Genomic DNA, 24,199 nt, shown 5'->3' with positions numbered 1-24,199 from the left:
TTTAATGGGCTAACACCATAACAAACCAGAGTGCATGAAACTAGTGAAGACAGCGAGTGAGTGAGAGGAAGCGGGGCTATGTGGGCACCGCAGCGGTGTGTGTGTGTGACTATCTGTGGGAGAGAAGAGACAGCGAGGAAACAGCTGCTACCGGAATATCGATAGTGCAGAAAATTATGAATTGAAACCATTTCAAATATTCTGATTCAATATGTACTATATATGTATGACAACTAGTCTGCACATCTCAAAATAAGCAAATTTCGGCTCGATTAATCGACCGACCAATCAATCAGTCGACCACTACACTATTGGTTTACACCGATCAGCCACAACATTAAAACCATGTGAAGCGAGAATCATGTGACCTGAATAACATGTATCATCTCTTTACAATGGCACCTGTCTTGACAGGTAAGGGGTGGGATATAATTGGCAGGAAGTAAACAGTCAGTTCTCGAAGTGGATGTTGTCAGCAGGAAAAATGGGCAAGCGTAAGGATCTGAGCAACTTTGACCAGCCAAATTGTGATGGCTAGACGATTCGGTCAGACCATCTCCAAAATGGCAGGTCTTGTGGGGTGTTCCCAGTATGCAGTGGTTAGTACTTACCTAAAGTGGTCCAAGGAAGGACAACTGGTGAATCGGGCCACAGGGTCATGGGCGCACAAGGCTCATTGATCTGCATGGGGAGCGAAGGATAGCCTTTCTAGCCAATACCTCAGAAGAGCGACTGTAGCGCCAATTGCTGAAAAAGTTAATGCTGGTTGTGATAGAAAGGTGTCCTAACACACAGTACATCGAAGCTTGCTGCGTAGCTGCAGACTGGTCATTGTATCCATGCTGACTCCTGTCCACTGCCTACAAAGCTCACATGAGGTTCAGAACAGGACCATGGAGCATTGGAAGAAGGTGGCCTAGTCTGATGAATAACGTTTTCTTTTTCGTCATTTGGATGGCCAGGTGCATGTGCTGCGTTTACCTGGGGAAGAGATGGCACGAGGATGCAGCCAAGAAGGCAGTGTGATGCTCTGGGACCAAGTATACCCCGTCATGGCAACAATATTCCCCGATGGCAGTGGCCTCTTTCAACAGGAAAATCCGCCCTGCCACACTGCAAAAATTGTTCAGGAATGGTTTGAGGGACATGACAAAGAGTTCAAGGTGTTGATTTGGCCTCCAAATTCCCCAGATTTCAATCCGATCGAGCATCTGCAGGATGTGCTGGAACACAAGCCCGATCCATGGGGGCCCCACCTTGCAACTTACAGGACTTAAAGGATCTACTGCTAACGCCTTGTTGGCAGATACCACAGGACACCTTCAGAGGTTGTTTCAGAAATTAAAGGGTTACTTTAATCTGCAGTTTGTCAGTCGGTGGTTTTAAATAAAGAGGTAGACAGACGTTGTTTTTTACTTGTACAAGGGTCGAATCAGAGATGTGCTCAAGAGCATTTCCCTGAGATGGACATTTTATTTTCGGGAGTCAGAAACAAACGTAATATATATATACACTCACCGGCCACTTTATTAGGTACCCCTCTTAATTGCTTGTTAACACAAATGGCTAATCAGCCAATCACATGGCAGCAACTCATTGCATTTAGGCATGTAGACACGGTGAGGATCACATGCTGAAGTGCAAACCGAGCATCAGAATGGGGAACAAAGGGGATTTCAGTGACTTTGAACGTGGCATGGTTGTTGGTGCCACACGGGCTGGTATGTATTAGAAACTGCTGCCCTACTGGGATTTTGAAACACAACCATCTCTAGGGTTTATAGAGAATGGTCCAAAAAATAGAAAATATCCAGTGAGGGGCAGTTGTGTGGACGAAAATGCTTTGTTGATGTCAGAGGTCAGAGGAGAATGGGCAGACTGGTTCGAGACGATAGAAAGGCAACAGTAACTCTTAGTAACCATCTCTGAACGCACAACACGTGGAACCTTGAAGCAGATGGGCTACAGCAGCAGAAGACCACACCGGGTGCCACTCCTGTCAACTAAGAACAGGAAACTGAGGCTACAATTGGCTCAGACTCACCAAAAATGTACATTAGGAGATTGGAAAAATGTTGCCTGGTCTGATGAATCTCGATTACAGCTGCGACATTCAGATGGGAGGGTCAGAATTTGTTGTAAACAACATGAAAGCATGGATCCATCCTGCCTTGTATCAACGGTTCAGGCTGGTGGTAGTGGTGTAATGGTGTGGGGTATATTTTCTTGGCACACTTTGGGCCCCTTAGTATCAATTGAGCATCGTTTAAACGACACAGCTTACCTGAGTATTGTTGCTGACCATGTCCATCCCTTTATGACCACATCTTCTGATGGCTACTTCAAGCAGGATAATGCACCATGTCACAAAGCTCAAACCATCTCAATGTGGTTTCTTGAACATGACAAGGAGTTCACTGTACTCCAACGGCCTCCACAGTCACCAGATCTCAATCCAATAGAGCGCCTTTGGGATGTGGTGGAACGGGAAATTTGCATCATGGATGTGCAGCCGACAAATCTGTAGCAACTACGTGATGCTATCATGTCAAAATGGACCAAAATCTCTGAGGAATGTTTCCAACACATTGTTGAATCTGTGCCACAAAGAATTAAGGCAGTTCTGAAGGCAAAAGGGGGTCCAACCCGTTACTAGCAATGTATACCTAATAAAGTGGCCGGTGTGTGTGTGTGTGTGTGTGTGTGTGTGTGTGTGTGTGTGTGTGTGTGTGTGTGTGTGTGTGTGTGTGTGTGTGTGTGTGTGTGTGTGTGTGTGTGTGTGTGTGTGTGTGTGTGTGTGTGTGTGTGTATTTTGTTGGAGAAAAAATATATCCTCCTCGAAGGATCATCAAGTCGTTCAGTTGTTAGTGAAAACCTTTCTCAACCCTGTTGCGATCAATTATTAAACTTCTGTTGATGATAATTACCTCCGAGGTTCTCCGCGTGTTCGTTGATGGGTTGAGTAGGAGCGTCAATCAGAGGACGTAACACGACTTTAGGAGTTGGTCAAATTTATTGTCAGGCAGAATCAAAAAGTGCAGGCTCCGTTCCAGTTCGTAAAGTCGGAGCCCCGTCCATTCTTCCCTGGACCCTTATATAGTCTAATCTATGCAAGTGGTCACAAAAGGACATATGGATCACAAAGAACTAACTCCAACCAGAGGCGCACGAACAACAACATGTACAACATAAACGCAAACGTAAAAGTACAGGAACATGTGCGTGATTGGTCATAAAAGGATGAATGGAACTGTTTCCAACCAGAGGCACCATATTATTTCTAACAATATATATATGTATATAATTTATATATATATATATATATACACACGTGTATATACACACGTGTATATATGTATATATATATATACACATATAGCTTCTCCGAGTGCTGCTACCTTGTTGTGGTGGAGAGGCTTGCGTGCCTCCGTGACTCAGAAGGCTATACCGGAGGGGGTTCATACCCTCAGTAGGTTCAACCAAGCCGGGCAGGTTTCTTGAGTAGAGGCCGAACGAAAAGCAGCACCTGGTCCTCCAGGTTGGGGGTTGGGCGTGGGGCTAACAACTTCACCCCGTAAAACACTTCCTGTTACAGAAACGCCAACAAGAGATCAAGACATCAACACCTTGGCCCAGGGAAGAGAGGGGTCTTCGATGAGAAGGTTTATGACGCCTCGGGGTGAAAGCCAGAAGTCTCTGGAAGCGACGAGGCTGACCACCCTTCTTTCGACCAGGGTTGCCCACATCGGATCGTGGAGCGTGAGAACCATGTACGAAACAGGGAAGACATTCCAAGTAGCAGCAGCAGCGATGAGGAACTATAATCTCACGGTTCTAGGTATAAGTGAGACAAGATGGACACAGTCCGGACAGAAACAACATATATATATATATATATATATATATATGTGTGTGTGTGTGTGTGTCTGTGTGTGTGTGTGTGTGTGTGTGTGTGTGTACAAACCAAGAAAACATCAACACTACAAATTCACAAAGATTCAAGGTAACGCATCGTGTGGTTTTAAACTCGGGTGTCCTGTAAGGAAGGGGTGTTGGGATGGTCGTCAGGGCCTGCATAAGGGGGTGACCAAGTGTCCTGGGGTGGCTCAGGGTCGTCAAGGGGGATGGCAACAAAGTTCTTAACGACTTGGGTGGTCATGCGGTGTAGTAATGGTATGAGGAAAAACCAAACAAGTGCATAATAAAGCGAGGACGGCGGCTGAAGCAGTGGCACAATGAGTGAGCCAGTACAGGCAGTTGGGCTGTGCCCTGTGCTATGTGACGTGCACAGACCATGCAGTTTAATAACCACCACTGGAAGACACGGAGTCCCGGAGCATACCAAACCTTATGTATCGCTCTCACCATTGCATCGCGTACGGCATGATCAAGGCCGTGTGCTGTTTTTATGAATAGGAGGGATACAGCAGTAGGCAGACAGGGGAGACTATAAGGCCTGTAAAAGATTCGGTTGGAGAACATGGAACCCTTAATTTTCCATTACTGTCGTTCTGCGTTTTCGGCACGCTTTTGGATCTCGGTAATGGTAGCCATTTCAGTGGGGTCATTGTTAGTGTTCAGGTCCGTCGCCACAAACAAATGCACCAGGTTCGTGACTGCGGCTTCTTTTGCGCATGCGTTGGCCAGAGCATTTCCTAGTGTGACTGAGTCTGTGAGGAGTCTGTGTTTTTGGTGTGTGCGGCGAGTAAGTAAGAGTTCTTTCATGAGTGTGTGGTGAGCGATGGGTCTCTGTTGACGTCAGAAATCCCCTCTGTTCCCACAGGGCGCCAAAGGCATAGCGGCTGTCTGAGTAGACATTCCGTTTGTCCCTCGGCCAGCCTGCATGCCTCGGTCAGCACAATGAGTTTGGCGGCCTGCATTGACAGATGATTAGGGAGTTTGCCTACTTTAAGCGGTTGCATGTCTTCCATCGAAATCACGGCAAAACCCACATTTGATTGACCTGTATCTCTGCATTGTGAAGCCAAACTGTCCACACAGAGGGTGAGGTCTGCGTCAGGGATATGGTCCTCACGGATGTCAACCCTTGGCCTGTACGCGATTTAGATGGTTCGTAAGCAGTCGTGTGGTGTTTCATTTATTGTGACATCAGTTGGGGCGAGTAATGAGGCTGGGTTGAGTGGGGAACAGCGTTGGATTTTTATGTTTGGCATGTCAAGCAGACACACATGATAACGCAAAAGTCTTTGTGGTTTCATTTGTGTTGGTTTGTCAATTTGTATGATCAGTTCCACAGCATGGGGCATCATCAGCGTGCACTGCAAGTAGCCCACATACGGCACGACCGCTGTTACTGCCTTTTTCGCTGCGGCCTGCGCACATAAGCACACTGGGAGTCCAGCTGCTACTGGGTCTTATTTAGAAGACAAATATTCCACCGGGAGGAGTTTTCCCCCATGGGGTTGGCACAGCACCGGTAACATACAGTGGGGCAAAAAGTATTTAGTCAGCCACCAATTGTGCAAGTTCTCCCACTTAAAAAGATGAGAGAGGCCTGTTATCTTCATCATAGGTATACCTCAACTATGAGAGACAAAATGAGAAAAAAAATCCAGAAAATCACATTGTCTGATTTTTAAAGAATTTATTTGCAAATTATGGTGTAAAATAAGTATTTGGTCAATAACAAAAGTTAATCTCAATACTTTGTTATATACCCTTTGTCTGCAATGACAGAGGTCAAACGTTTTCTGTAAGTCTTCACAAGGTTTTCACACACTGTTGCTGGTATTTTGGCCCATTCCTCCATGCAGATCTCCTCTAGAGCAGTGATGTTTTGGGGCTGTCGCTGGGCAACACAGACTTTCAACTCCCTCCAAAGATTTTCTATGGGGTTGAGATCTGGAGACTGGCTAGGCCACTCCAGGACCTTGAAATGCTTCTTACGAAGCCACTCCTTCGTTGCCCGGGCGGTGTGTTTGGGATCATTGTCATGCTGAAAGACCCAGCCACGTTTCATCTTCAATGCCCTTGCTGATGGAAGGAGGTTTTCACTCAAAATCTCACGATACATGGTCCCATTCATTCTTTCCTTTGCACGGATCAGTCGTCCTGGTCCCTTTGCAGAAAAACAGCCCCAAAGCATGATGTTTCCACCTCCATGCTTCACAGTAGGTATGGTGTTCTTTGGATGCAACTCAGCTTTCTTTCTCCTCCAAACACAAGTTGAGTTTTTACCAAAAAGTTCTATTTTGGTTTCATCTGACCATATGACATTCCCCCAATCCTCTTCTGGATCATCCAAATGCTCTCTAGCAAACTTCAACGGGCCTGGACATGTACTGGCTTAAGCAGGGGGACACGTCTGGCACTGCAGGATTTGAGTCCCTGGCGGCGTAGTGTGTTACTGATGGTAGCCTTTGTTACTTTGGTCCCAGCTCTCTGCAGGTCATTCACTAGGTCCCCCTGTGTGGTTCTGCGATGTTTGCTCACCGGTCTTGTGATCATTTTGACCCCATGGGGTGAGATCTTGCGTGGAGCCCCAGATCGAGGGAGATTATCAGTGGTCTTGTATGTCTTCCATTTTCTAATAATTGCTCCCACAGTTGATATCTTCACAACAAGCTGCTTACCTATTGCAGATTCAGTCTTCCCAGCCTGGTGCAGGTCTACAATTTTGTTTCTGGTGTCCTTTGACAGCTCTTTGGTCTTGGCCATAGTGGAGTTTGGAGTGTGACTGTTTGAGGTTGTGGACAGGTGCCTTTTATACTGATAACGAGTTCAAACAGGTGCCATTAATACAGGTAACGAGTGGAGGACAGAGGAGCCTCTTAAAGAAAAAGTTACAGGTCTGTGAAAGCCAGAAATCTTGCTTGTTTGTAGGTGACCAAATACTTATTTTACCGAAGGAATTTACCAATTAATTAATTAAAAATTCTACAATATGATTTCCTGGATTCTTTCCCCCCATTCTGTCTCTCATAGTTGAAGTGTACCTATGATGAAAATTACACGCCTCTCTAATCTTTTTAAGTGGGAGAACTTGCACAATTGGTGGCTGACTAAATACTTTTTTGCTCCACTGTATCCAGCACTGATAACATATATCCACCCTTTTGATCCACCAACTGAGTAAAGCGAGTCTATAGTCAGGGAAACCGAGTGTGGGTGTGATGGTAAGGGAATGTTTCAGATGAGTGAGGCCATCTGAGCCTCGGGAGTCCATGTCATCGCATCAGTCGGGCTAAGACTGGAGGCAAGGACAAGCGCGGACAGGGGAGCCTCATGTGATGCATAATCAGGAATCCACTGGTGGCAGTATGAAGTACTGTCGAGAAAAGACATGAGTTGGCGTGTCGTGTGTGGGAGATCAACAGCTTGGATACTGGAAACAGGTTTTAAAACAAGCATTTCCCCTGGGCAGAGAGCACTTGACCCAAATGGGTGACCTGCTCCTGTACCAGTTGAAGCTTGTCCCGGCTGATTAAACCCAATAAATGCAGAAAATGTAAAACATAACAAATGCTGAAAATGAAACACACAGTAAAACATCAGAAACAAATAATTATGGCAACAACAACCAATATAGAAATTGCGAGTAAAAAACATAAGGTGGCTCTTAGGCCACAGAAGCCTGGATGGCGGAAGGGGTGCCACGGCGGTGTTGTGGTTGATGTGGTTCCATCGCGGTTGCAGGGTGAGAATCATTCGGTGTACACTCACGTTGTCTCCTCAACGAGTACCTAAAGGTGAGTAGGAACTTTCTTGCTGTGGGAGGCCTGAACCCAGGAGGCGCAGCCTTCGACCTTGAGGGCAGTGTTGGTGACAAGCAGGATTCGGAGCAAACCCAGGAAGTGGGGAGTGGGCCAAGTTGACCGTCGTAGGTTCTTTACGAGGACCTAGTCCCGAGGTTCGAACTGATGGAGGGGTTTGTGCTCAAGGGATGTTGGTGAGCGGGCGAGATGGTTCTGGTGGTTCAGTTAGGGTCAGGTCAGTTCAGTTTGAGTCAGTCAGTTGTGAGGTTCTCGTTTTTATTAGTTGATAATCAGCGCAATTGTCTATGCTAAATGTGTGTGGCTTTGAGTGGGTGGAACTCAGTGTTTTAATTATAATTATATATGTGGTGGCTAAGCTTTGGATCCTGTGGGGAGGGGTTTAGTCACACACACACATTCACCATTCTCCAACCCTCTAGCCATTCACTTTCCCCTATCTCCGTACATGACTTTTAAGTAATTTTCTCATCCACTTTTCCGTGTCATTCTATTTCCCTCACAATACAATAATATTTCCGTCATCTTTATCCCAACACCACTCAAACAGCATTCAAATGACATCAATTTCAGCATCAATACTGCAACACAAAACACAGTGGCCATGAGGAGGAAACACACAACTACAACTACCAAGTCATCCCAGACAGTCAACACTAAGACAGATTTTCAAAATGGCTCTACTCACCTTAGTTTGTATGGGCCCTGTTGACTGGCCAAGTCGTGGGTCAAGCGATGGTCCGGGGTTAAGACCATACAACAAACCTTTATACTCAGATTACAGATTCCGTTTACACACAAACACAACAATGAATCATCCAACACTTAACACAAACAACACTTAACACACAGCACAACAGAACACGGCAATTCTCGAGACCACAGCCACTTAAATGGCCCTGCATGTGCAATCGGTGTCCACCATTAAATTGCGCTTGGATCAAGTTACTGAAGGAGTTTGTATGTACTTACACCAACCCTCTCCGTCATTAAGACCCATAATTAGGTGGAGTGCCAGCAGGGCATGTATAACTTCAGAACAGAAGATTGCAGGCCTCGATCAGTGCGTGCAAGATGGCTCTGAAGCAACAAGTAAACATATAAGATAAAGAAATTAATGAAAGACAGAAACTTATGAAATACTTGTAATTATGACAAAATAAAGATGCAAATATGGTATGTGAAACAATGATGTGTCAAGTCAAGTCACACCTTATTTATAAAGCTCATTTCATACCAGGGCAACACAATGCGCTTTTCAAAGAAATACAATCAAAGAAAATATAATATAATGTCTGTGCAATCATAAGACCAGTCAGTGCAGAATAAACAGATCTCACAGCATACAGAGCACACACACAAATTTCACAACATAGAAAAGACACACACACACAGAAGTCAGTCATGGACTGTAGTGAACAGAAGGTTTTTAAACCTGCTCTTAAAAGTGTTGAGTGCGGGGGCCTCTCTCAGGTCCTCCGGCAGGGTGTTCCATTTACTTGGGGCATAGATACAGAAGGCAACTGTTGTGGCTTGATAGATTCGGGCCGAAAGGTGTGATTTTATCGTAGTCAAAAAGATTCAGGTAACCTGTAGGTTATTGTGGTCGAAAAAGATTTAAGCTGTTGAGAAGATTGTTGAGAAGGGGTGAGGGCACTGCAGGCAGCCCGGCCACGACTGCTGGGACTGCCCACGAATGCAACTCGGCCAGTTTGTCCTGGTCACCGGCCCGCAGGACCCCTCCCCTGGTCGGGAAGGGGCCTACCAAGTAGCGGTAAGGCTACAAGGGGGCTTTGCTATGCTCGAGGTGTTGGCAGACGATGATCCAGCAACGTGTGGTTTAACCCGGGCCTTTGGTGGAATCGTCATGGGGAGAAATTTGTTATGTGCATGGGGATTTTCACACCTATCCAATGTCCGGCTCGAAAACCGTTACAAGTGGGAAAACCATAGGGTGCAGGCTGCATTTAGTTCCCGCCAGTCGCACTCCCTGATCTTGGCCATGGATTTGTCAGAGTTTGATGCGTTGCTGAGTGTGGCTGGGGGAGTGTATTCACGGTCGGTTGGGAGATGTGAGTGTTGCGTGGCGTGCGCTGAAGCGGAGGGGTCATCAGCGAGCACGGCGGAATCCCAAGTGGGATCTCCCCCGGTCCCCTTGATATTCCCTAACAACAATTTTCCACTGGAGCAGTCACGGGACAACACCCTACGTGGGGCTTTTGAGGGGGTAGTTAAAATCGATATTGTATTGATCCGCCCAGATGCCGTGCTCACTCAACCGTAATTTTCGGTGATTAGGGACAGGTTATATCGAGTGAGCCATGACACTGAGACAGGAGAGGAAATAACCCAGTTGTTGGTGCAGAAGAGCCACCAGGAAATGCTCTTCCAGGCGGCTCACCATAACACGATGGCCGGTAACCTCGGTCACGAGAAAACACAACAGCGGATAATGGCCTGCTTCTATTGGCCAGGCATTTGGGCAAATGTGCGTAAATGGTGTGCCAGTTAGTCAACCCTCCGGCTTCTTCAAGAGCGCCATTGAGGCCCCTTCCTCTAGTCGAGGTCCCATTCGAAAAGACTCAGTATCCACCTCATCAGGCCGTTAGACCACAGTGCCGTTGGGTATCATTTTGTGTTAGTCCTAGTGGATTATAGAACCCGGTACCCGAGGCGCTGCCATTGCGCAGTATTACGGCCAAATGTGTGGCGCAGTCACTGTTTCAGGTCATCTTCCAAGTCAGGATTCCGATGGAAATCCTGAATGACCAGGGCACTACCTTCATGTCACATACACTTCGGTAACTTTACCAGTAATTGGACATCCGCTCAATTTGTTTATGCGTTGATGCATTTACCATCCCCAGACCAACGGTCTGCTGGAGCGTTTTGATAAAACGCTGAAAAACATGGTTCCGAAGTTCGTTCACGACAATAGCCATAATTTGGACTGGGGGTCTGACCCCCTGTTGTTTGCGGTGTGGGAGTTGCTCAGGCCTCCAAGGGATTTTCTACCTTTGAACTCTTCTTTTGCAGGAGAGGTGTGCAGACCTAATTATAGAAAACTGGGAGGAAGGTCTTAAGCACCAGTAAGACCGAGTAAATCCATATGTTATGGACCTGAGAGCAAAGCTACATGCGCCGGGGCGCTTGTCATGGTAGAATTTGCTCCAGGCTCAGGAACTCCAGTGCTGGTTATATGACAGAGTGGCTCAGCTTAGGCAATTTGCCCCGGGAGACAAGGTGTTAGTGTTGCTCCCTACATTCAGCTCTAAATTACTTGTGAAGTGGCAAGGGCCTTTTGTGGTCACACGGCGGGTTGGAGAGGATGATTATGAGGTCGAAGATCTGACATGCAGGGGACGACACAGATTTATCGCCTGAACCTCTTAAAAGAATGGAGGGTGGGGGCTCTGGTCATTGAGTGGGATGAGTTGGGGCCGGAGGTTCAAAAAGCGGCCCATCATACCCCAGCCCTGTTGAGTGACTATCTCTCTCTGTCCCAGAGGATGGACGTGGCTGCACTTCAGCGTCGCTTCTCTGATGTTTTCTCCTCCCTGCCAGGCCTCGCGTCCCTCATACACCACCATGTGGTGGTGGTGCATGGGGCATGCTATATAGCTGTTACTGCAGGCTGTTTCTATAAGAATAATAATTAATAGTTTGAGGTTCTCCTTGCATTGTATAAATTTCTGAGCCCTCTACTTGAATCCAATAGAACTGTCTGTGAATAGATTTCCTTGCTTCTGCTGCGCGGCTTCTCCGCGGCGGGCGCCCCAGGTGCTGGGAGTGGTGGTGGGCCTGTATATCTGGCGGCCTGCTGGCATCGGTGGGGTGTGGTGTAACATGGAGGCGCCCCGCACTGAGCACATGCTGCTACGTGTATGGGCACTTGGCGCTCACGCCAGGTGGGGAGATTGGTCGGCTGCGGTGGGGCGGGCCTCCCTCTTGCGCAGGGTGTGGGTGGGCATGGGAGTCCTGCCAGCTCGCCCGTGGGGTGGGCGGCTCGTGTGGCTCGGGCGGGGTGTCGGTCTATCGCAGTGGGGCCAGGATCCGGGCCTGTGGTCCGTGCCTTGTTCTGTGCCTGCGGCTGCGTCTTGTGCTTGCACCTGGGGGTTGGTTGTATGTGTGCACCTCTGGGGTGCAGGGTCTCCTCGTGCTCCCTGGGACTGGGTAATGCTCTTCGGGGCTGGGCTTGGGGGTTGCTCCACGGCCCTCTGGCTTCTCTGGGGGTCATCTGTGGCCACAGGGCAGGGTACTCGGGGCTTTCCTGTAGCCGTAGGGTGTCTACAAGGCTGCAGAGTTTGGGGGGTTTCGGGGGTTTCGGGGCCCTATCCGCTGCTTAAAGGCGCCGCGACATAATACCGACCTTCTACACCAGTACCAATGGGGATAAGTCATGTAAACTCACCGGTGGACATCTTACACACACGCCCACACCACCACACCTACTTCGAGTGCACCCTAGCACCCTCCTGGTTGCATTCCTCTCCTTTCCTCCCTCATTTACTGCCATAACTATGACAGGAAGAGGCCACGTGACCAGTTGTAGTTCCAGTTTTCCTGGACCTAATTAACTGTTGCTGTTGCTGTTTATATGTTGTCGTCCAATGTTTATGTTTTTGTGTAAATGTGACCCACCACATACTTCCCGGTTATTTTCAGAATCAGAGCTTCCAAACAAGGTGTCACTTGTGCGAATCAAGCAAATATTTTTAAAGCTATGACTTTTTAATGACAAGGGTGTGGCAATCTGTATTTCTGAGATAATCGCCTTGAAAGTTTCGCCGAGACTTGGCTTCATTCACCTAGCTCGCAGAATGCAAATGGTGTAGCCAAAGCCACATGGCTACTTAACATACTGCGGAATGGGCCAATCACTGCTTTGTTCTTGTGTTTTGAGGGAACGTTGAATGTATTTTTGTTTTGAAATAAGCTTTTAATTAACAGTAAGAATATACATGTTTTATAAAAGTGGAATTTATTTTCCGGTGGTTCTTGAAAATATTCAGTTTCATAGTCACATTCGGGTTCAAATCTGCTGTTTGAAATGTTCTCCAAGTCCGGAGTAATATCAGATTCAGTGTCACTGTCGGAGAACTGACTATCATCGCAGAAAATTCAGTCCAGTGTGCGCTGCTTAAACTGACTTGGATCTATTGCACTGCTCCGATTAACATCCGCCATATGATTTAGATCTTCCTCCACGCACTTCTCCTAATCAACCAGAGTTTTCACAGACAAGTGAAATCGGAGCCTCATCTTATTTAGGGAAGTGACGGTAACGTCAGTGACACGCCCCCTCTACATCATTGTCTCTGTGTGTGTATAAAACACGTAATATTTAAAGGCTGAATTCTATCAAAACGGTTTCACATTGTGACGTAACATCACATGGAATATGGATGAATGATCTTCACCTGGACGGTCGCTTTAAAGGAAACAATCAATCTGGGTCGTTCAGTGTTGTTTAGGGTCTCGGTAGGTGAACTGCGTTTCCCCATGTAATCTAACAGGAATATTTAACTCCATGTTTCTACTTTTTATAAATCAAACTTGGTTTTGAAAATATGTTGAGAGATTAAAAAAAAAAAAAAAAAAAACACAAAGGAACACGAATCTGGAAAAATCTCATTTTTCATCAAGAGAGGTTTTTTCTACTTATTTGGCTGCTCCTGGCGATTTTCAGATGCGCGAGATGGCGGCTTTTGCTGTGGTGGGTCACAAATGTTGTTTGTATTTATGTTTATTTGTCTCACCTGTGATGATTCTCCCTCTCTTGGAGTAGTGATCAGTTGTTTATAGACCCAAACATGATAAATAGTTCTCTAAAGGGGGGTTGGTGGTGGTTCTCTATAACCAAAAACTGTGCTCTTGTCATTCTACAGGTCGTCCACAAGACAGAGTTATTGCAGCAGTTCTTGATGACTTAAGAATTAATAGAGTTGCATTGCAGGTTGAGAACTTGAACTCCACTTGCAGACTAACTCTGTCCTCGATGCAATGGCATACAAATACTCTGTGTTGTATGCCCGGCATGCTGACAGCACAGGTAAAAAAAAAATATATATATATATATTTCCTGAAAGTTATTGGTATACAGCTTTTGGTAAGTTATACAGATCAAGAAATCAGACCACTGGCGTGGTGTTCCATATCTTTTAAGTATGTTGTCACAGTTGTTCAGTGTTCCACCTGTTTCAACCTATGGAGTCAAGCAAGACCAATTTTTGTCTCGAGGGTAAAGTTTATTTTTGTGACTGGTATTTTGTGTTGAATGCACATATTAGTCAGTGGTAGAAATTGTTATCTTGAGTGTCACTTTCTTCCAAGCACCGGGACTTCAGGAGATGTGATTGCTCCATATTTGACAAGTCCAGGAATTTAGGCTCGTTTGTGAGGTAGAAAAAGAGTTGCCTAGATTGAAGAAGGCTGTTACTATCTGACCTTTCCATCTCCTTTTTTTGTGCACTGGCACCTACCCTTTTTTTGTTTCACAGTGCACAGGCAACTTGAATTCTTTACTCACCCTGCTTTGTTTTCCTGACAAAGTGAGATTTTTGTTTGGTTTAAAATACTGCTTTTTATTCTTGAATTACTGTACTAGTTCCGACAGATATGTGCTGCGTCCGAAATGGCATACTTGCATACCATTTGAGATGCCAAATTATTGCTTAGTATGTCTGAAACATAGTTCAAAATATGCCTAAATACTATGAAAAAAGTACCAGGAAGACATACTACATCCACCATAGTATTCAATAGGGATGCAACGATACAGTGAGCTCAGGGTTTGGTAGGTATTACAGTATTGGGGCGATGGTAACAGTGCCGTTTCAGTGTAAAAAAAAAATATATTTTTTTTTCAAGTTAAAAGGTGTAAAACATGTTTTTATAGTAGTCTGCCACAGATAACTAATGTAATGCTCTGTTATGTATGACTGTGGGGGAAGGGGGGAGACAAGGGTTCAAGTTCATTGGTGGGTTGTTATAATTTGCATAAGTTCATCTGATCAAAGGGGAGGTGTCCAGGATAGTGGATAATTCAAATATTAATAAAGCCTTGCTCAGCTGAAAAAAAAAATAGACCTCTCGCGCAAAAATAATGAATTTCTGCATGGACCCCACATGACTGATGTGGCCGGTGGAGCTGCAACGGTGGATTTAATAGGAAGCGTGCACTCGTGGCACACTGTGCTTACGCTGGACTTCTACCGTGATACCATGAAACTGTAATACATACAGGGGGCATATCGAACGGTTCGATAACTTTCCCCGTAATGTTGCATCCCAGGTATTCAAGCACTGTACACTATGCTGGCAAGCGTAATCCACACAGCATTGTGAGGGCAAGATGTCCTTAAAAGTTTCAGTGCACTGTCGGCATCAACCCACAAAGTGCTTAAAGGAAGTTGTATGATGACATTGTATGTCCAAGAAACCAGTGTTCTTTTTACATACTGAACTCTGGACGATAGTATGTACAGTATATGTAGTATGTAGCATGTATGATGCCGTTCTGGAAATAGCAATGCATCTTCCCCTTCTCTATGCAAGTGTCTGAATCTTAAGCATACCAGTATACCTTAACCTACTCCTAAACGAATCCTTTTAACTCTCCAGCACATCTTGTGCTGCATCTCGAGTCTTTCTAGCCCTTTTACCCCTTTGTGATGAGGCAATCATGGTAATCATGGCTCTAATTCAATCACTCCCACCTCCAGGAACTACATTATCTGCTTTTTTTTTCATGGCTTTGAGCCAAATTGCTTTTGCAAAGAATGGGACAGCCAGGATGTTCTTCCAAGCTCTCAGCCATAGAATATTTATGTAATAAGGGCAGCTATCATTTTCTTTCTCGACACATCTGTTAAAATGTATTGAAATATGATTTGGATTAAAAAATCTGATTACATGTGTACCGTTAAGATAAGAAAATGAAGGGTAAATTGTTGTGTAAGAATTGGATTTTCAGCTGTTTATCATCTTATGAAATAATCATAAATTTAATCTAACTACGCTTTATTTGCTTATAAAAGCACACCTGGATTCTCTATTTATTCATAAAATGTCCCTAAAATTGCTTCCTTGACTGAGATGTGGTGTTTCATTAAAAAGGGGATATAGACAATAAAGGTAAGAAGACTAGCCTGCACTGCAGTAATGCCATGGACTTCATTGCAATTCACATGGCTCTGACCTATGAAGCAAAGGGTATCCAAAGGCTATTGAAAAACTTCCTCAGTTATTTGGCATTGAATTACTATCTTATGGTACAGTGACACCGCTGGCACACATGCAATGCATTTCAAATTGAGCTCGGCTTCATCCAGCTGCAGGGGGCGGGGCTACGTTTGGCAATGAGCTCATGGCTTCACGGCGACAAGTTAAATAGTTTGTGTTAAATTTTATGGAAATGAGCGGCGCCGGGCGATAGCCAATAGGCGTGAACATACAATCACTCTCAATTGCGCTGGTCTTTTGAAAATGGAGGCCCAGGCTATTGTTCATGATAAGGCAATTTTTTAAATGAAAAATGTCCCTCAAGCTATCGATATATTAATCAACACATCATTTTATGTTTCTCCAATACGGACAATTCTTTATTTTAAGGGACGGATGGCAAGATTAGTTAGGTAATTTTATTGAGAGGTAATTTATTTTACTAAGAAAACATTTTATTAAAATAAAGTACACATGGCACCATCTATTTATATGATGTATATTAAATTTTGAAAGGGAGAGAGGGTTGAAATGTTTGGCGAGCCGACACGGCCACAAAAGCCAGGGGCACAGAGACCTGGCGACGAGACGAGAGCCTCTTGGTTTCACGCTGCAGTCTTGTCCCTGGTGGTGTGACCCTACTATTACAGCAGCAAGCTTTCTCTTGGGTACAACGTTTTATTATTATTTTAGGCTTAGAATCATCGTTTCAAAATAAGCATAGAGCAGTGTCAATCTCCACTTTGGTAACACAAGGGTTGCTGTTCCATGGCCTACAGTGTGCTGAGAGTTTAGCAGGGAGTGACGATTGGAGAAAGACATTCACCCACAGGTGTCTTATGTTCTCAATGGGAGGCTTTCGGGATGTATTTTGGCAGTGCATTTTCCTATTGACTGTGCTATCACAGATATACTGGTGGTTGGTGTTGGCCCACCTCCCTTTAACCCAGGGGTGTCACACTCATTTTAGCTCGGGCCACATGGAGGAAAATCTGTTCTCAAGCGGGCCGGACCAGTAAAATCATGGCATAAAAACTTAAAAATAACAACAACTTCAGATTGTTTTCTTTGTTTAACTCCAAAAAGGACTTAGACTTTGTCTCAGTGTATCTAGAAAGCCATTAAACTTTAAGTCACAGCCTATCTGGGATTGAAAAAAAATACAAAATAAATAATAAATAAATAAAACAACTCTTTTATGTATCAAATACCTCATTTGTCATTTCCACATATTAATCCTGTGCTAACTCAACAAACCATACAAACCGAGGTAGAAACTATTCAAGAGGGTTGATTTACTCCCTGCCTTGTAGGCTATACTATTTCTTGATAGAAAAATAAAAGCTGTGCAATGCATGAACAATTTCATCAAACCAAACTTATGAACTGAAGTGACTGACATTATTACAGTAAATCACACTCTGTTCATTTTCTTTAAATTTCCACAGAAGACAATCATTTTCACAGAACTATATCAGGGTGCAGTATCTCATGCAGCATTTTAAGCGGGGTTACCCTGGCATCTTTTAGCTTTCACAAGTGCATCTATATCAGGCGTCACATCCTGAATGGTAGCCAATTTCAGGATGTTATTCAAGTGCTTATTTGTGAGCCTTGAGTGCAGCTTTGTTTTATTGATGCTCATTACAGAGAAAACTTGCTCACAAAGATATGTGGTTCCAAACATGCACAACACTTTTGCAGCAAGGGCTGTCAAGTTAGGGTAACGTGGCAAGAGATACTGATAAAATGTGTCCAAGCCAGCTGCGGCAAACTTGCCCTTCAAATCTGAGTCACACTGCAATTCTATTATTTCAAGTTGGATGTTGACGGGCAGATGAAGCGCATTTGCGGTGAATGGTCAAGCAAAAAACTTTGAAGTCTTTCTCCAGTTCACCAAAAATCTGAAAGCGTGTCTCAAACTCCCGCAATTGTCCCGTTATTTTATCTTTGAACCACTTCATGACTGCGGCATGCCTCCATTTGCAGTCTGCACTTTCTCTCTGAACTTTGTCGCAACACCTGCATTTTTCGCGACCATTGAGGGCGCACCATCTGTAGCCAGGCTGAAAGCGCGGGACCAGTCCACTTCGAGCCTGTCCAGTGCGCCGACGAGTGCGGTGAAAATATCAGCTGCTGTTGTGGTGTCCGTCATTGGCACGAACTCCACGAACTCCTCGGTGACAGTCAAAGTGTCATCAACTCCGCGGATGAATATTGCCAGTTGCGCAACATCAGTAATGTCCGTGCTTTTGTCAATTGCAACTGAAAAAGCAATAAATGACTTTAAAACTGCACTTCAATTGGCTGTCCGAATCCGCCGAAAGATCAGAAATCCTGCAATTGTATTTCTTGTCAGGCTGATATTTGCAAAAGCCTGGCGCTTTTCAGGGCACACAATCTCCGCAGCCTTCAGCATGCATGTTTTTACAAATTCCCCCTCAATAAGTGGCTTTGAAGCCACTGCAATTTTATTAGCTATAATGTAGCTGGCTTTCACTGCAGCATCACTGATTTCTCGGCGACGAGTAAACGCTGCTGTTTCTTCAGAACCGCCAATAATTCATTCACCTTCTCTCTTCTCTGTTGTCCTTGAAAGTTGTTGTATTTGTCGCCATGAAGAGTCTCATAGTGGCGAGGACTGTTATATTCTTTCAGCACTGAAACATGCTGTGAACACACCAAACACACAGCTTTCCCATTCACTTCCGTGAATATATAGGAGGATGACCTTTTTTCTTGGAATACTCTGCACTCTGCGTCCACTTTTCTCTATTTTGACAGAGACATTTTGGGGCAATGAGGGTGCCAAAGCACGTAATGTTCAAATTGGTCAGGCAGAAAGACAGGCTAGCTCTGGACTGGCTGTAGCCTACTTGTTCAGCCCCAGTATAAACAGTTTGCTTGCTTAACAGAATTGCTATTGTGACACCCACTGGACACATTTAGAAAAGCAGTTTCATTCATTGAAAAATTGCAGCTCAATTTTATGCTTTGCAAAATCATCTCGCGGGCCGGATTAAACCTGATCCGGCCCGCGGGCCATATGTTTGACACCCCTGCTTTAACCTATCTTAATTATTTTATACAAAATTAACATTACAGTGGGATGGGATAATGACAGAAGTTACATACACCGCCAATTTTAAGAAATGTCCTTGATACATTTTGGACCACAGGAAGCTCTCCTGCTGGATGCAATACATTACTTAAAGCATCTGCGAAGGTCTCCTAATGGGGCCACCAATGATCACTGGGAGATTACCTGTTCCAAAACCCACTAATTTGGTGGATATAATACTGTATGTTTTACAAAATCATAATCACAAACTGTATGTACCAGATAATTTGTAGAACAAAAATGTGAATAAAGAAGTATTCAGCTCCACATCTGTTCTTCACATAACTATTACACCACGATAACTTGTGTAAATGAAATTATCTTATCTTAACACGTCATAAAAATTATATTTGACTATCCTATTTGGGTAGTTGGCTAACTCCCACTGTCATAGCATCATTTATGTGCTATGACACTTAAGTGCATAACGTGTTTGACACATACAAAGTTAAGTGACTGACATGCCTTGTTTTTTTTTTTTTTTAATGATGTCCTGAGTGAATGAGCTCAAACTCCTTGTGGAGTGGATGACTGGAACAGTCTGGGATTGAATGGGTCTTCATGGTGAACTTCTTGAAGAAAATATCCTAGAGCCTTGATTGGCCCACCGCAATCCCTATGTTTACCAGTCCAGTTAGCCAGTTTTTATTAGTAAGACTAAACCAGGCAACAATGCTGAAGGTTTGAGGTAAAAGAGTGACTTTAAAACATTGCACACCATAAAACAATATTTTTTTCCTTAAAAAGAACAATCACCGAATTAACCTTTTTACAAATGGCATCAGTATTTCTCAGCGCCCAAACATTTGCACTCTGTGACACTGTCAGTGTCTTTCCCTTAAATTCCCGCATAAGTTATGCTGGGCTGGGATTTTCTAAAATCAATTATCATGCCCTTTGGTTTTGGAGAAATTGATCTGTTAGCAGGACTCAACCAATAAAAGCAAAGCAAAATGTATTTAATGATAAATTAATTAAAATAATAAAATAAATTGTTCTTGTTCTTTGGAATTTGTGTGAAAGCAATTTCACCACCTGTACTAAAACAGCTCTCTTATTACAAAGCAAGCTTTTCAATTCCTTTGTTACTTTATTCAATCCATTGTTTATTGTTTGTGTTGGAAATAATATCCTTGGAGGGTATCCACACAGAATGAAATATAGCTACATACATCTGTCAGCTCATCATCAATACTTTTAGAGGAATCCTGGAAGACAGACCAGTCATTACAGTCCTGTATGGGGGAATTGAGTGCACCACATTGTAGTCCGAGGAGCCAATCGGAGGACTTGCAACTGATCTAAAAGCACCTCCAATGGATCCATAGCAAATATCTAAAGTCATGTCTTGGTCCCACCCTTTCCACCCTAGTCTATCAAAGTCTATCAAGACCAAAACCTTGTGCCACGAGAACAATTTCTTCCCCATGGCAGTGGAGTTCACAAATAGCCCCTTGCCCTCTTTTGTGTAATTTATCTTTATCTGGTGCATAGAACGCACCATACACATTTTGTATATTCTGTATAGTGTATGTAGTGGACAGCCCTTCATAATTCTGGACTTTATTCCAGACCTGTGGATTAATCTTTTCCTATTGGGAAGAGACGGAGATCAAAGCCTGCCTGTGGAAGTTCCGCCTGCCTCTGCACACAGATGGGGTTGAAATGTAACAGTTTTATTGTAGCATGTGGGCAAGGTGGAACAAGCGTGTCATGAAGAGGGCTGCTCTCCTGTGTGTGTGGGGATGGGGGTTTTACCTGTTGTTCATTGATTGATTGATGGGCGACTAAGAGGACTACCTCTTCCTCTCTTCGAGAGCGTGGGACCTGGGCTGTTTTGCTGGCTGGTGTAAATGTAGCTGGGCTTGGCTGTTGCGGGCGCTGCTTGGAGGGGTGGTCTGACTGCTGGGCTGCTGGATAGTGCTGGTGGTTGCTGCTGGGCTGAGCATCTAGTTGGTGGTTGCTGCAGCTGCTTCTCCCCCGGTCCTCTGCCGGACACTGCAGAGATAGGTGCTGGGTGCACTTGACTTAATTTGTTAAGTCAAGTAGTTATTAACCAATGTTAATTTTACGTTGAATTTACAATGAATGCTATGTTAAAACGTACAAAGTGTCTTTCAATTCCCGAGATATGATTTGATTTAGGGACACAGTCTATACGATGTTTCCAATCTTTGGGTTGACGGTAATGGAAGGAGTTGTGTGAAGTGTTCCGTGTAAAATTCCAACTTAAATAGTTGTATAAAAGTAGGAATAAACTTTTACGGAGATATGGACATGCCCCCTTCTCACCAGTTACAAAAATAGGTGAGTGTTCTTTGTCAATGGCTTCCTTCAGCCATTACTTAAAACAGGGGCCTACAAATATGCAACATAGATCCGCTTCTTCTTACTTTTTTTAGTCACCAAAGTTTTCAGGTTAGATTTTGTAACTCAGCAACCCGATTTCTCGAGTTAATAATAACTTTTTAAATATCGCCAAATGGCCAACGACATTACTTACAAGTTTATTTTTAAGCAAGTTAGATTTAAACCGTTAAGGACCACTCTCCACTCACCAACCAAGCCTTGAGACTACCTCAGTTTCAATCACCCTGCACCCTCATCAACACTGCTGTAACGACGCCTTCGCACACCGCCCCAAAGGGTAAAACTAAGACTGGAAGTCTGCAACTCTCCGAGCCTCCGACTCTACATTCCGTGGATCTCTCCACTGAAGCTTATTGTGTCCCAGGACAAAACCAAGTGACAACCAGAGGGCTTACCCATCGGTTAAACAACCCGTAGGACATGTTGCAAGTAACAAAAATCCGCAGAAGATTCTTCTGCTGCATCTCTGATTAAGAGTTGGTGTCGAATAGAGTTGAAATCTTTAGATTAGAACATAGAAACTATATTTACTCTTTCGTTTAATATATTTCGTTTATATTCTACCTCCAATCACAAACTCCCTCCGCTGCTGCCAAATCAATGATGAGTTTATTTTCCAGTTAATTATTTTCTTATGTGATTTGTTGAATTTCTTATTATTTACATTATTTACCATTCTTTATTTTACCATTTATTGCCAAGCATTCTTAGCTATAAATAAATGTTTTATTTTTTCTAAGGTCCTTGTCTTGTAATGTTCAGCTTCAAGAAGTTACTGAGGGATTCCTAAATGAGAGAAACTGCACACTTCAGGTTATGAGATTTATAAATTATGCTTAATGATTGATTTGCTTAAAGTAAATTTCATTAGGTCCCAGAGAGAAGGGTGGTGCCCTGACAAGATAATTATTAATTAGAAATTATTAAATATTAAAGTAGGTATTAACGCTACATGTACGTATATTGTATAATAGCATCGTATTTTTTCCTCTAATGCCCATTCCAAAAGCTAATGGGGCAATTGATTATTTTGGCGCCCTGGCTGGTAGCAATATATTCTAGGTTTGATTCTGTGTGTGTGTGTGCATTGCAGCTGCCGTTCTTACGAGGACTGCTGTGGGACCCGCTGTTGTGTCCGAGCCTTGTCCTTCCAGAGACTATGGTATTTTTGGTAAGTCAGAAGTTCTAATTTCTTACCATGTGTTCTCTTACCCTGACATAGTGGATATACAAATTATCATATAACCATGGTTCTTTCATTTCAGCCTGTTGGTGACAACACTGCATAGATTTGCATTGAGGGACAGTGTGTTGCATTGAGTCTCTTAAAGGAGATTCTAGGTCAAAGAAAAGTGAACCAAAGATGGGTTGGTGATGACTCGACATCTCATTTTACATAATTGGAATGCAGTTGTCCCGCCTTCCAATTCATTCAAATGTAATTATTTTAATTGATTTTAAGTGTCAAGCCAACAGATGGCACACATCATATAATATTACTGATGTCCGTATTACAAATATAACATCATTTCTCAAACAATGGCAGACTAAAATGGAATGATTGGCATGACCATCGGTATATGGTATTGGGTGTCTGGAACCTAATATCCACTCACTAATTGCTCAAAGGACATAAACACATAGCATAGACTATAGAACCCTTATCCCAGAATGAAAAATTGGTCCAAAACAAACCTCTCCAGTGGCATAAAAATATATGCATATTGAATTTGATTGAATGCTTTGCAGGCATCTAGAGAGATTAGGACCTCTGGAACTTGTGGAACTTGGAGAATATTGAATAAATTAACAAAAAATCCTTTGTAGTGTGCTTTGTGAGATTTGTACTTTTTGTTAAAACACACAGGTGTTTATTGCAGATGGATGAAATCTACGATTAACTTACAATGATAAGTGTGAACATTCTGATCATCCTGTGGTTTTAGTGTGGAGGTCGCTGTAGGGATACGCAAGATATCACCATAACCATGACATTACAGTGGAGTCTATAATGAATAATGATTTTGTTTCAATTATGTTCAATCTGTGAACAGGTGTTTGGGCATCATTCGCAGTAGGCAAGCAGCGCTGTGCTGTGTACATCACTGAATACAAACAGAAAAAAAGTCATCAGGCATGCAGAAAGTACTCCACATTGGCACCGGTGAATGCAAGCTTTTTTCTTTGCAGAAAATCCCCAGAGTCAAACCGTTTTAAATCGACAACTTCCTCTTTACAAGCGTAGTACGAGCAGCCCTGCCCAGAAAATTATAAAGGACAGTAGCTTATCATATTGGTTTCTCTGTGTACTCCCTCATACCTATCTTATCAATCCTTGACCAAACTTGTCACTGCTGTACGCTAGTCTCCCCTGTCTATCTGTCTCTCTCGCTTCTCTTGCATGCAAGAGAATGCAAGCCAGCTGATGGCCCTAGTATGTTCTCCTGCCTCTCAGTGTGTGGTCCTAGCTGTTCATCATCTGTAATTGCCACTCATGTTATATACACTCAATGGCCACTTTATTAGGCACACCTGTACACCTTTTTGTTTATGCAATCATGAAGCAGCAACTCCATGCATAAAACAGCATATAGGCGATAGTGGCGCCGCCCCTAGCGGTCGCCTGCGCCGGCGCTCCGGTTACTTTCTTACTTTTTAGTATTTTTTTAATTTTTTTATTATAATGTCCGCCAAAAAAACATCAACAGTTAACTCATACGACCGCGATGCACTCATGGTTATAAAAAATTCC

General features: G+C 43.8%; 1 protein-coding gene across 1 annotated transcript in view; it reads left to right on the top strand.

Annotated features, from left to right (window-relative positions):
- Positions 1-24,199, top strand: part of vopp1b (VOPP1 WW domain binding protein b) — a 95,840-nt gene that overhangs the window by 50,445 nt on the left and 21,196 nt on the right. Inside the window, exon 3 of the mRNA XM_080020578.1 lies at positions 22,541-22,618. Coding sequence (XP_079876704.1) covers positions 22,541-22,618 — 78 coding nt within the window. The remainder of the gene's footprint in view (positions 1-22,540; positions 22,619-24,199) is intronic.

The sequence above is a fragment of the Zeus faber genome (assembly GCF_960531495.2).
Source record: "Zeus faber genome assembly, chromosome: 19".
Classification (NCBI taxonomy): Eukaryota; Metazoa; Chordata; class Actinopteri; order Zeiformes; family Zeidae; genus Zeus; species Zeus faber.
Note: the sequence above shows the minus strand (reverse complement) of the source record. Positions and strands in the feature narration are given on the sequence as shown.